This window comes from Thunnus maccoyii, chromosome 8 (genome assembly GCF_910596095.1).
Source record: "Thunnus maccoyii chromosome 8, fThuMac1.1, whole genome shotgun sequence".
Lineage (NCBI taxonomy): Eukaryota > Metazoa > Chordata > Actinopteri > Scombriformes > Scombridae > Thunnus > Thunnus maccoyii.
The window spans coordinates 13,838,111-13,852,077 of record NC_056540.1 but is presented as its reverse complement, the minus strand read 5'-3'; the positions used below and the strand labels follow the sequence as shown (position 1 = coordinate 13,852,077).

The following is a 13,967-nucleotide window of genomic DNA, read 5'->3' as shown; positions in this document are numbered from 1 at the left end:
TTATCAAAAACTGCAGCACTGCTAAAAACCAGCAAAATCCATTTTATTTCTCAAGACATGTCAGTTCACACTCTGCCTCCCTCATTTGAAAATATGAGTGGCTGAAAGAAGAGGAAATAGGGTAAGACAGGCTATTACGTGCACTGGGATAATAACTGCAGAGAGGTTTGAGTCGGTATTATTTTCTGCTCTTAAGGCTGCACAACAGTGCATCATACAGTTTTTAGTGAGACAGCAAATTCACTGGCCTGTCTGTAAAATTACACAGCTTAATGTTTAGAGAGGTGCACATTTCTATGTAAAGATTTCAGCATAAATCTTGTATAAGTTTTTTGAGATTTTGAAATGATTTCTTAAGTCATTTCTCATTTGACAGAATGTGTTTCGCTCTCGCGACACAACCTCACCTGCCTCAAAACAGTTTGTTTTCTTGGTATTTGGTGGTGTGTTGGTTAACCACACTGCTGCAGAGGAGCTTGCAAAAAACCCATGATTGCCAATTTAAGGTTACAGCACATACAGATTTTCTTACTTCACGCTCAGCTGATTTTCTTACATTATTCATGCTGAAGTTATGTGAAATTCAACCCCTTCCAAAAAGATAGAATCTAACCTGAGAGTAAGCGCACGAACAGGAAATAAAGTGAAGACAGGAGGCAGGGAAATTGGCTCTAATGGGAGGACGAGTGAGATGAATAAGAAACAGGGTTTATATAGCACATATGCAAAGAGATTCATCCCCAAGCAAGGGGCAGGGAATCAACTCCAAGTCACACTATTCTACAAGTCCAACACCAGAGAATTACTCCAATCTCTATGAATTTATTAAACAAATAAAGTAAACAAAAGCATCACCACCTGGTTATATTAGATATTTCTTTCTATCAGTAGTGGTGTCTGCTTTAATCGTAAGGTCACACAGTCCACAAAACATTACAATATTGTGTTTAATGATAAGCAGCACAACCTCACATCACAGAAAAAGAGAGCAGTGGTATAGCTCTAAATCCCCACTGTTTGAATCCCACTCAGTCCCCCGTGGCTGCTTAGCAACCCCTCTCCAGCACAATATACTCTGAATTAACAGGGTAAAGCATGACCGCTGCCTCCTCAAAACCACGAGTCAAGGGTGCTCTCCCATCATCAACGCCTTCTCTCAGCACTGCAGCAATGAAAGCCTCTGATTTATTACAACATGGCTTCAAAACACAAAAAAACAAACAAGCTGAGAAGCAAACAAGACATACAAAACAGCCTGAAAACCCAGACCAGTGGACAAAAAGGGGGCTTATACTTCACACAAACAGACTGGTCCAAGTATAAAACTAGAAACTGACTCAACTATATCACCCTTTTCCCCACAGATTCTGATTATTTAGAGCTAAACTTCTATGTATGTCTTTTGTTTTATACCTTACAACACTAGCTCATGACCTATATATAGATGACATGCATTGTCAAGCCTTAAATTCAGCCTTTTGCATCTCACTTCATCCAAACTGGATTTTCCACCCAACAGTACTTGGCTCCACTGTGAAGTATACTGATGGCTGTATGACAAATTCACTGAGAGCAGGCCCCCAGCAATAATGCACTAATCCTAAACCCCTGTCCTCCTGCTATAATCCAGAATAAAATGACTCAGTAATAGGTTTCATATTCTTGCACTTTAACATTTATGGGAGATTTTGTTACCAAACTAGACATCATCCTGATACATGAAGTTTATTTAAACACAACATGTGAAATAATGTATATTATCAGTTAATCTGAGAGTGGATGGCATCTGTGATTTGGAGTACAGGCTGAGATCTGTCCGTGGTGCTGAAATGAGGATTCACTCGGCCAAATCGATGAGGAAAGGCTCAGTTTTCAAATTCAGACACAGTGTCCTGGGAGAAAGAAGTGACATTGTTGTCTGAAGGTTCAGTCGGATGCAGAGGAGTGCACCTGTCCTTTTTTATTTTACTTTATTTCATTTAATTTTTGAGCCAAATATTTATGGACAGCTGGGTAGAAAGGGAGTCAGAGAGACTCTATAGTATACCAGCTCTGTCAGTGCCGATGGAGCAAGACAGTGGGATCTAACCCCTCACCCGTCTCTGGGGATAAGCGCGTCAGCTAAAAGCGGTAAATGTAAATGCAAAAGCCTCTCTGAAGACTCTGTGGAGGGATTAAAATCCGCTACGCTGGATGTTAAAACTGCATTAGACCTGAATCCTCTCCGCCAACTGCACGTCGCCCGTGGCTAGATCAGAATTTCAGTGAAAAACAGCACAGATGCACCCTCACGTCGATCGTCTGCAAATGTCATTTTCCTTTAAGATGATGTAAGACATTACTTCATGGGATGATTTTTCCCCCCTCTCTCTTGCACAGCTTGGAGCAACATTATCTTAAACCTCCTGCCGGTCCAACCGTTTCCGCACTCAGCAGTTTGGAGAGATGGGTGCGCACAGGAGTCCTACTCGCATCCTCTCCTCTGTGAACATTATCGGAGCAGGTTTCAGCATCCCAGTTGTCAAGAGCGACGCTTATTAGCGGGATGATGGGACGCACGCACATTCTTCAGTTTACCTTGGACTGTGATTGAACTAAAAGCCAGACGCAAGAACCTCTCCACTGCACACTAGGGCACAAATGTTTTTACTTTTTTTGATCGTGGGGACTTTAAGAGTGAAGTTAGGATTATATTCCTTTGAAGTCACAGTAATGACCCCTGGCAGAGGATGTCTGTAACATGATGCGCTCACTGGTTATGATAATCGATTCTGTTCAAAAAGGATGCACCGCCGGCAGGCACATTTACGCACGGGGTTAAAGGATATACTGTAGGCACACCTTGGGATTCTTTGTTATGAGACACTGGATTGCGAGCACTGCAGCTTGAATCAAGACTATGCTTTAGGTCTGAGTGCATGAACACCATGCAGCTACACCCCACACCCTGAACTTCTGGGACGTTTGCGCTCCGTGATCAAAACTCAGATTCCGTGCAAGATCTGGAAAAAAAATGGCACTGAGCGAAAACTGCAAAACCCAACCTGCAAAAGAGCAAGGCTCAGTGCAAAACCCTCCATCCGATGTTATTGAGCTAAACGTGGGTGGACAGGTGTATTACACTCGTCATGCCACCTTGACAAGCTTTCCAAATTCATTACTTGGGAAGCTGTTCTCTAACAAGAAGGGGTCTTCAAATGATTTGTCCCGGGACCTTAGAGGACGGTATTTTATTGACAGAGATGGCTTTCTGTTCCGGTATGTATTGGATTACCTCAGAGACAAGCAAGTTGTCCTCCCTGACCACTTCCCCGAGAGAGGAAGGTTGAAACGAGAGGCGGAATACTTCCAGCTGCCAGAATTGGCCAAACTTTTGTCATCTGAGGAATCAAAACTATTTCCAGATGACTTGTACTACAGTGATTTCGATGATGCGTCGCAGGGCAGCGACCAGAGGTTTTATCCCTCTTATTCCCTGGACAGGAGGTATGGCTACATCACGGTGGCTTTCAAAGGCGTTTGCGCCGCGGGAGGCAGAGAGAGCCAGACTGATGCCAAGGCCAAAAAGTTACCGAGGATCTTCATCAGCAGCAGGATTGGCTTGGCGAAAGAGGTATTTGGAGACGCCCTGAATGAGAACAGGGACTCGGACAGGCCACCGGACCGATACACCTGCAGGTTTTACCTCAAGTTCAGGCATCTGGAAAGAGCTTTTGACATGCTGTCAGAGAGCGGCTTCCACATTGTGGCCTGCAATTCGTCCCTGACTGCGTCCTCCATCGGTCATTACGCGGATGACAAAGTCTGGTCCAATTACGCACAGTACATCTTCTACCGTGAGTGAAGATTCATGCTTACACAATAAATTCAGAAGTAATGTGAGTTAAATTGGTGGCTTTGACTTCCAGAAGTAACCATAATGCAAACAACAACCACGTTAAACATAAACACTCTATACAAACTAAAAAAAAGCAAGTGCCTCTCCGTCTAGGGTTTAGGCTGGTGCATGATGTCCTCCAGAAAGGTTGCTTTTCTCATTACATTGCAAGTTCAGTCTACATATCTTTCCCTATGAAAAAAACATCTAATTAGTTTGCATAATGGTCTAGATTTGGAGTTGTTCTGGAGGAACCGGTGTGTGTTAGCTCACACCACCAGGAGGCACGGTCGGATTGCAGCGCACCCTTCTTGAATCTTTGCACCCCTTACAGTGGCTCCATTTAAACTTCTGTTCTGAGTCCGAGATAAGAGGCCAAACTTGCCTGCGGGCCTCTGGGGAGTTGAGTCACAATGCTGCTACACTTCAAGTACACATGCGTCACGCGTAAACACGGGTTACTGCTCAGATTCTGCAAGCCGATGGGTTATGAATAATATAGCACCAGTGGACAGCAACATTTCACATTGATGATGCCGCTTTCTCTTGGATCAGCTTTGCTGTTTACTTGAAGAATAAGTTTGTTCATCAGCAAATGCCTTAATTAGCTGAAAATATGGTTCATTCCGCTCTCTGCAGAGGGAGGAACTGGACCATATGGCCAATTAAAAAGCACTTTGTTCATTATTCTGAATGGTTCCCTTTGGAAGTCCTGAAGAAAGCCCAGTTGGTGGGTCAAAGTTGGAGGTGCAGGGGGTTGGGCAGAGGAAGACATGACATATGGTTTGCTAATGATTTACCAATAGTGTTTTTAATAGAGGCTAATTGTATCAGAGGGGTAAGCCTTGACCCTCACTAACATCCAGCCAGGTAGGATTTTACCTGAGTCATTTAACTTTCTGGAGCGCAGCATATGGTGCAGGTTCCCATTAACAGACACTGCCCTAGGACAAAGGCATGGGACAGTAGGGGGGGGGGGGGGGGAGTTTTATGGGAAGAGAAAGAGGAGAAATTGCAATAAGAACAGCATGATGAAGGGTGGGAGTCAAGAAGGAGCGCAGAGAGGGAAGGAATAGAAAGAGGGAGTTTAAGGAAGCAAGCTGAAAAGGGAAAGGAAGGCGAGCAGATGGAGGATAGAGCGGCTGAGCAGGAGGGATGAGGGAGTAAAAGTTGCATGAGTCCAGGCCATGGGGAGAAAGAATTGAGGCAGAAAAAAAGAGAGAGGGAGCGAGGAGCAAAAAATAGATGAAAGTAAGTATCAGACAGGAAAGTTCATCTGGTCCGAGGGAGAGGAGAGAGGAAAATTTGTTGGTGGTAAGACTCAAAAAAAGAGGGACACACTTGGTTTTCATTTGGAGAGAGTAGGCAAGGTGAGGGCGAGAGGAAACGCACACAGTCGAGCGTTAGGAGACGGAGGCCTCGTCAGGATGATGGATAGACACATCAAAGGCAGACAGGCGTGAGAGCCCTTGCTACACAGCAGCACAGCGGCCCACATCCACTTTCAAAACTAATACTGTCACCTGATTCTGAATGTGGGACACTGGCTGGCCTAGGGCAGGTAGTCCTAAACTAAGAATGCATGTAGACAAGTGCACCTTTGGGGTGGGCACAAAACAGATGTGTTTTATTATTGTATTCAGCATAACAATTCACTGCTCTCTTTTACCCAACCCCTCCCATCTAATCACAGAGAAATGGTAGCAAGCAGGGAGGGCTGGGTTTTTCAGAGTGTAAAAAGAGCAATCCAGCACGGTAAACAAATTGAGAGACTTTCTTCCAGCCTGTCAGTCTCTAGCATCATCCACATTGCACTTCTTGTTAAAAGCTTCTTTCTACTGGCTCCACTGACTCTCAGTATCAGTGTGGATTCCAGTTTCCAAAATGCCCACAGTGGATATCCATCATTTTACTATGTGGTATCATGCAGCATCCAACAATAACTCATCTGTATTAACAGTCAAGGGACTCGTTCACTCATAAAGCTAAGATGCATGCTTTACTCTCAATTATTGTCCTCCTCTCCTGCCTGCTAGGATAGATGCTGTTGGTTTCTCCACAGACTAAAACTGATGATACTTGCAGCAAAAGGGCACTCTCTTCAGGAGGCCACAGTTTCCAAGCATTCATCACGAACAAGAGTTTTTGCACATGATGGCCGTGATATATAATTCACATTTAACCGGGTATGTCTTGTTCACCCTTTAAATAAACAGTTGAGTCTCAGAGAAATATATCAAAACTGATTGCCAAGACTGAGATCAGTAGCTGTTTTGGTAAAAATCCAGAGCGGGTTGCAGCATCTTGCGTTGTATTGCATCCACTACGAGACAGGTGATCCTGTCAGGTTATTTGTCAAGCAGAGATGTAGGTCATTTAGCGTGATAGGGACATTAAGTTTTCCTATTGGCAGTGACAACATTATTGCTGTCGTGATTAACAACTCTAACCTCCCAGTTGGCGTTTGGGACCAGTCTCCTTTTGCTCCTTTTTGCTAATTATCTCTGGGGAAAGAGGAGAGTGTTGGATGATTAAAAAGCAATCCGGGATCCCAAAATATTTCCCTCATCTGCAGTCATCCACTGGAGATGCAATTTAGTGAGATAAACGCTAACCTATTTTGAAGGCCATTTGGAAGCTATAAATCAAATTCTAAAAATGGAAAACTTTTTTTCAGTCAATTCATACATGAGAATTAACCATCATCTCGGACGACCTGCTCTGATATTACTGCTTCTACATCACATTGGTGGAGCAAATCATCATTGAACACTGGGACCGGTAACATCAGAGACAGTTTCATCTTTCCCACTCTGAAAGAGCTGTGCAGAAGTGTTGTGTCAAAATGGGAGACACGTAGAGTGTAGATGGAGAATGATTATACTTGCCAGGTGTACTCTGTTAATATAACTGTGCAGTCTTCATTTGGGCTGTGAATGAGATGATGTGTGGCCATAATGGCTCCTGAACAATGGCCACAAGGCAGCAGGGAGAGAAGGAGGGAGGTAATCAATTGCTTGGGTGTAATGGAGGCAGAGATTGGGCCGTCCCTGAGCTCCCAGAGAGCCCGGTTGGAGTCTGGATGGATTGGCAATGCCTGCAAGAGATGGATGGCGCTACCATGAATAACTCATATACGTCTTAAAGAGCACCTGGGCAGAAAAATGGTCAGAAGTGAGGCACGGGTATGTGCCATTTTTCTCACAATGGTTGCAGAACCTTGCGCACTACATCAGTTCAAGTAGACAATCTGGCTCACCTTGGTAGTAAATCTGAGTTTGTTGAAAATCTGCAGGCTGAAAGGGAAAATATACTTTCTTAAATCCTTTGAAGGACAATACAGGTGTTTCTTTCATGTTTTAGCCCTTTTACTAAACAAATAGGATCATTATATATATGTGCTAAAAAACAACCCTTTCATGCAAGAAATAGAATCATTTACAGCAATCTTTTTACACTCTCTGTTCATATTTATTGATCGTTTTCTGGGTTGGATATTTTCCAACAATATAGTGTATGACTGCTGTTATTACAGATGTTGGGAGTGTCCTTGAACACACCAACAAGGAGAGTTTTAAAATAGTCCCTGCTGTAAATACATTAATAAGCAATGATAATGCAATCTTGACAAAGACTAAATGATGATGGATGACCCATCTCAAGCCATTTTAAGTCTCATATTGAAATTAATCAGAGATCAGTGCATACACTGAGAGTAGAAAGTTAATATAAAAACATATTGTATGTTTTCAAAAACAGTCAATAGTAAAGTGATATATTCATAACTTGCAGTTGATAAGCTAAAACACGTAAAACCTCCAGTACCTTACCTTCAAAGGAAGAAATAAACTTAAAGCCCATTTAATGGTCTTTTTCAGCCATAATTTGAATGCCATCATTTTTGCCCCTGGTTCTCCGTAGCTGCTGGAGAACAGGTACAACAGCCTCACTGCCTGACATCTAACACCTTAATGAGCCCTCTGGAGACGCTTTTAATGGCTTCGTGGATGGTGGAACTCTTTTGTGGGCAGGGCTGTGAATTTTCTGAAGACAGGGGATCCCCTGTGTTGGTATGCAGGAGGGCAGCTCAGTAAGGTAGTGATTGTTTTGGCGCCTCTCTCTCTATGGGAGCATGGCAGCAGTGTAAAAATGAAAGCATGTTGAGGGTCCACTATATGATTGAGCTGGTTTAAGTTTGTCCCCAAAGAATTGTTGCATTTTAAGTTGAATGCTTAGGATATCTTCTCGCTTTCTTCCTGCCTCATCTTGCTTTATCGGCTCTGGTGCAGGCGGGAGGGAGTGTGGCGCTGGGTCAGGGGACAGGCCTAGAGAGAGGCTGATATAGACATCTCAATCTGTCTGTGTTGCTTGTTCATCTCCCTGTCAGGGAGACACTCAGCGGCCGCCACCCTCTGACTCCGGGAGGGGAGAGCACTCACTTGTTATCAACTATCCGCCAGTGAAGCTGTCATTATCTGCATAGAAAGCAGATAATTTGGGCCAGAATAGTGATGTGTCTGTGGAAGAGCAAAAGACGCTCGGTGTCCATGGATTAGGTCGTGTAAAGCATGTAAGGACTCCATGGGTTGCCCCAACATATTTCTCACCAGCTCTTGCTCATCAGTGGAGCTGATGAGGTTTGTTTCAGCAGAGTGGGCCGCTTGAGTGGAGGTAATTCATATTGACAAATTCAAATGAAAGTAGATATTACAGACATTAATATACCTGGCAAGAGAGAGGCTGTAGCCATCAGTCAGGCTGGACACAAACTGCTGAAGTGATACTTTTGAAGCAAAAAGGACCATCTTGGTCAAATGGATTTCCCTCTCCCAGTAAGGACGGTCACTGCCTTTGCAAGACAAGCTTTTTTTCTGCTGCAAGGACACGATGGCCTAATTTGTGAGCTAACAAGCATGTATAAACTACACTCTTCCTGAGGCAGTAGCAGAGTAAAAAATATGTGTGTGGATATGGGAGCTGGAGAATATAAGAGTGTGTCTAAGATCAGAGCGTCTCTGCTCATGTAAGCTTAACTCGCTGACTGGCTGGATGAATATGCATATTTAACCTGTCAGACAAAATTACTGCTAATACATACAGCTTTGCACCAAACTAAAAACCGGGGTGCTAGATTCCTCTCTGTTTTGTTTGTTTCACTACTAAAATTCTGGCCAGAAAATATACTAGAACCATGCAGCAACTGAAGCATTTGAAGATGATTCACACCACTCAGCCTCATAGGATACAGCTGTGTTTCAGCAAATAAGAGACAATAATGAAACTCATGAACTCATGTTTATTTCAGAAATTCAGAAGTTGAGTGAGTTTTTGTGTGACTCAGGCAGCTTGGATCTAAAATGCTGCTTTGTGTTCAACACTTGTTTTCATTTATTTAGAGCGAGGGCACAGTTCACATCACCGCTGAGATTCAAATTTGAGAAGCAGACAGCTTTGGGTCATTCAAGTTTGAACATGAAATAAATAACCCCCTGGTCATGAAACTGCTGAGTGATGAATCTTTCTTGTTCCTCTTTATTTATTTTTGCCTCTCAACTTGGAGCATATGATAGCGCTGAGCCTCTCTCAGATTACACGACTGAAGCTCAGAGCTGCTCAGCCGTTAAAGCAGTAAGCATCAGACACCCTGATGAGTCAGTTTAGAAAAAATGATGAAAAAAATAAAAAAAGATTTAAAAAAAACAAACAAACACACTAATGTCTGGCGAGAAATTCACTGACATTTACATCTAAGTTTGTCAGAGCACTCTGCCTTCAGTCCACATCATGTCCTACTTTCCTGCCATTTCAAACCTTTAAATGGATAAAACGTGTCATTTGAATCTAACATCCAGGCAGCTGAATATCCGTAAAACTCCAACCTTTCTCAGGCATGAGGACAAACATTCCTGCTTTCATTCGAAATGGAGAGGAGTTTGAGGATACCCTGTGTGACACGTCGGCCTCTGTGCTGCAGAAGTCGACTCCCTCTCTCTGTGTTATTTATGAGAAGTGCAGACACAGCCTGAGTTTGGTCTGAAGACCAGCCTCCAGTCTTTTAATGTGGTTGGAATATGATCTCTTAGACAGGCTATGGATCTGAGAAAAACACATCGCAATCAATAGCTTCCCTGAAAAGATACCAAAGTGTATTATACACACCCACTTGTTTAAACGTACCCGAGTATGACTGTGCTTCCTGACAAGACTCTTAGTCATTTCCTGTCTTGGCTCTGAAGGGGGACATCAAAGCTCGACATCACACCACTTCGTCCAAAACATGCAGTTTGTGGCTGAATTTTTAAACACACATATTTGCTTTTGCGTCATTTGGCAACAGTCATTTCCATGTCCAGGCTCCACTTAGACAAATTGTTGGATAAAACAGAACGACAGCTCAGGTGCTTCCCAACCTGTCAGTGGCTTTAATATAATTCATTCCCCTGCATGGCCTGAAAATTTTATGATGCTATTATTGGGTGTTGGCTAGTTTCCTAAACGGGTTCCCCTCTGGACTACAGCATCCATCCATTTAGAAACAATGCTCAGCCTCCTTCCTCTTCATCCTCATCACTCGTGCATTTGCACCAGGCAAATGGATGCATTTGCCTGGTGCTGCTTGTCTGCTGGATTCAGAAAGATTAATTTTCTGCGGGGGGAAATTGGTGCGCTGATTGGCCTCTTTACTCATGGATTAGCCATTAAAAAGCTGTTAGTGACTCTCGCACTATCAGCTCAATGCAATCATTGCACCAGAGATAAGGTCATTATTACAGTGTACACAGAAAGGTTAAAATCCCCCTCGAACTCTGCTCAGTGTAAATTGGTGCATGCACTGGAAGGAGGTAATGGACAAATCATTGCTCCCTCTGAGATATTATTGCTATTGAGTCTGTATCATCACATTGGAAAAAGCCATTAAGAGGTTTTTAGAGTATGTGTGCATGAGTTTATCTCATAAGCTGCTGTTTATATTACAGGGAGCAAAGCACTTTTCAAAACTGTACATTTCTACCTGTACATCTAAATGAGACCATAGTTCATGGTTATTTCTGGAGATGACAGCTACAGTGTTTACTGTCTTTACCTGAACACTTCACAAGCCAGCAGGCAGTACAGTACAGTATTTCTAGTTCATAATTAGCAGTGTAGGAGGATGTGAGATGAGACAAGAAGTAGGTATAGGAGGAAAGAAGACTACTAAAATCTTCTGCTAGTATTGGGTTCACTGCTCATCCAGTCTTCATGACAGGTCAGGACACCTGCAGGGCGTCTGTTCATTCCCTTATTCACTAACCCTGTTCTGTTACCACCCAAGATAAATTATGCTTTGTGTTTACCTGCTTTTTCTACCTTGTTGCACTCCCAAAGGTAGAAAACGCGTTCCTCAACTTATTTGACTGAGCGACTTGAAAACAGAAAATAATACAGCACCTGCTTAATACAAAGCAGCCGAGTTACAGTTCTAATAAGAAACTGCGAAGGCAAAGCAGATTGCTTTGGCTCAGAGACAAACTTTGCCTTGGGAAATAAAAAAAGGTCTTTTAGGGAGCTGTACTGACTCTACTGAGCTTTGGGGTTCTCCTTATCAGAGGAAGCAATACGTACAGCCCACCAGCTCTTTGAGATTCAGCAATTAAATGTCAAAAGCAATAACTTACATGTTCTTACATCTGCAGCCCCCTAAATACCCCCCACACACATCACCACACACATTCATCTGATATTCATTTAAAGATATCTGTATGACATTGAAATTGCTTTGTAGGCATTTGTCAGCATTTGCTTGATCAGTGCAACGGTTCCTTTTGATTACTGCTGGAATCTGTCACCACACAGATAGCTGGGATATTAGTTTACAGTGCCGTTCTGCATGAAAGAAGGTTTTGCTGCAACAGAAAATTTATTGCATGTGGTCAAAACAACTGAAAACAAGTGTGTGTATGTGTGTGTGTCTCTGTGTGTGTGTGTTTTCCAGGTGGGCCCTCTCGGTGGTCGTCCTCCCACTGCGACTGCTGTTGCAAGAGCCACAAAAGTGAGCGTGAGGGGGAGAGTGGCACTTCCTTCAACGAGCTCTCCACTTCCTGCTCTGAGACCCAGTCAGAGGCCAGCTCCCCTCAAGGAACCGTGATCTGTGGCCCCGTGAGCCGGCGCCCCAACGTCCAGACTCTGGACCGTCCCATGCATAAAGGACCATCTCACATAATGCAGCAGGCAGAGATGCGCCGCAAAACTGACATGCTCCGTGTGAGAACCTTCGGGGTCCGGGAACGAGAGGCTGCAAAGAGGAAAGCAAACAAGGAGAAGCTGACCCCTGAGCAAGAACTGGAGAAATGTATCCAGGACTTCCGTCGCATTAGGATTCCTGATCGCTTTCCGGAGAGGAAGTACATGTGGCAATCAGAGCTCTTGAGAAAGTACCGTCTCTAAAAATGAGTGAGTGGAGAGAAGAGAACAGAAGAAAAAAGAGAGATGGCAGTATCATGTCACCATCCATGAAAAGTATTAAAGGTGCAGTGTGTAGAATTTAGTGGCATCTAGCGGAACAGACTGGGCAGAAATGGAATATAATACTCATAAGTATGTTTTAAGTAGTGTATAATCAGCTGAAAATAAGAGTTGTTGTCTTTGCGTTAGCTTGGAATGAGCCCTTTATATTTATATAGGGAGTGTGCCCTCTTCCACGGAGGCTGCTATGTTGCACCGCCATGTTTCTACAGTAGCCCAGAATGGACAAACCAAACAATGGCTCTAGAGAGGGTCTTTTGCGTTTTGTGGCCATTGTAGGTTTTCCTACATGCTTGGAAGGGAAGCTGTATTCATTTGGTTGCAATCTGCAATCTCATTGCTAGATTCCACTAAATCTTACACAGTGGTCCTTTAAACTGCGTAGACAATAGACTGCACCCTCTATGACACATAATGTACAAGAAAAAAAAAACTATGGCCACCTCCCCGCCAGCATGACTAGCGGAGCACACATAGTACAAGGCAGTCATTGGTTTGTAAAGTATGCACAGTGTTGTGTATGATATGCACATGTGTAAATCAGGTTACTCCTGGGCTTACATCACTAACCTGTTCTCACTTCAGAGAGCTGTGAGCCAGATGTGCTAAAGGCTACTATATCACTAGTTGAAGCAACAAAGCAACCTCAGGGGCAACATCATTTCAATTCATCAACCTGTCACATTCTGTATGTGCAATTGCCCACAATAGCTGTTTTTAATTAAATGGATGTACCCAGATGATGCTGTGAGTTAGCAATGGAATATCACTATACTCCACTGATAACACATATACTTATAGTAGGCTTTGATAATGGCACTGCATGTCATTTCACCCTTAGCATAATTATGCAATATCAAACAAACTTTCATTTCACTGTTTTGTGTGATGGGTAAAATGCTGTGTTATGACTGAGACTGACTTCAGTGAGGAAAGCACTGCCTAGATCTGTTTGCCATTGTAAAACTTTTTTGTCTAATGTCATTATGTGTTGGATAGACGATGTTGTGTAGGTACAGTATATAATACCAATGGATATTTGTCTAATCATTGATTGTAAGTGTGCAAAAAAGCTAATAAATGGGTGAGAATTGTATTTATTCATAGTGGACCTTATTGTGACCTTCAATACATTTAGATTTAAAGGAAAATGCAGGTGTTTTTCAACCTGGTTATTCTCACATTTGACTGTTGGCAAAATCCCACCTTGAATCAGTGATTGCCCAATCATAGCTTAGCAACTGTAAACAATAGGGCAGGTCTGTCAAGCTTTGGATTTCACAACATGCATGTTGAAATGGTGCTCATACAGCGGTAGTAAATAGCAAGCAGTACTCAGCATCCAAAGAGTTTGGAGATTGGTATCTTTCTTTTCTAAAACCAAAAATACTAAAGCGGAGGTGTGAGAAATGGGTTAAACAGAGACTTTATCTGCTAAAATGTAAGCTGCAGTGTTAATTCCAAGGCCAAGGAGCATTTCATTAGCTAACTAAGCTAGCTAGCATTTTGTGGGGATGCATATTACATTTTAAAAAAAGCTGCTGTTCACATTCACACATTCACTGTGCATAGTGTTTCCCAACCC

General features: G+C 43.0%; 1 protein-coding gene across 2 annotated transcripts; it reads left to right on the top strand.

The window, feature by feature from the left end:
• The first annotated feature begins 3,013 nt into the window (after nucleotides 1-3,013).
• LOC121901444 (BTB/POZ domain-containing protein KCTD16-like) lies at nucleotides 3,014-13,459 on the top strand. 2 transcript variants are annotated; one of them, XM_042418233.1, is made up of 4 exons: nucleotides 3,014-3,840; nucleotides 4,588-4,603; nucleotides 4,934-4,962; nucleotides 11,902-13,459. In XM_042418233.1, the coding sequence occupies exons 1-4, from the start codon at nucleotides 3,014-3,016 to the stop codon at nucleotides 12,302-12,304; spliced, it is 1,275 nt and encodes a 424-aa protein (XP_042274167.1). In that variant the 3' UTR covers nucleotides 12,305-13,459. The 2 variants fall into 2 exon arrangements, with proteins under 2 accessions (XP_042274167.1, XP_042274166.1); XM_042418232.1 differs by lacking the exons at nucleotides 4,588-4,603; nucleotides 4,934-4,962 and having other exon boundaries at nucleotides 3,014-3,836; nucleotides 11,853-13,459.
• Nucleotides 13,460-13,967: the final 508 nt, after the last annotated feature.

Excerpts from the sequence above, each read along its gene's own strand:
- LOC121901444 (XM_042418232.1), top strand. The coding sequence starts at position 3,014 with ATGGCACTGAGCGAAAACTGCAAAACCCAACCTGCAAAAGAGCAAGGC. Across the intron at positions 3,837-11,852 it reads CGCACAGTACATCTTCTACC|GTGGGCCCTCTCGGTGGTCG; the intron begins GTGAGTGAAGAT and ends TGTGTTTTCCAG.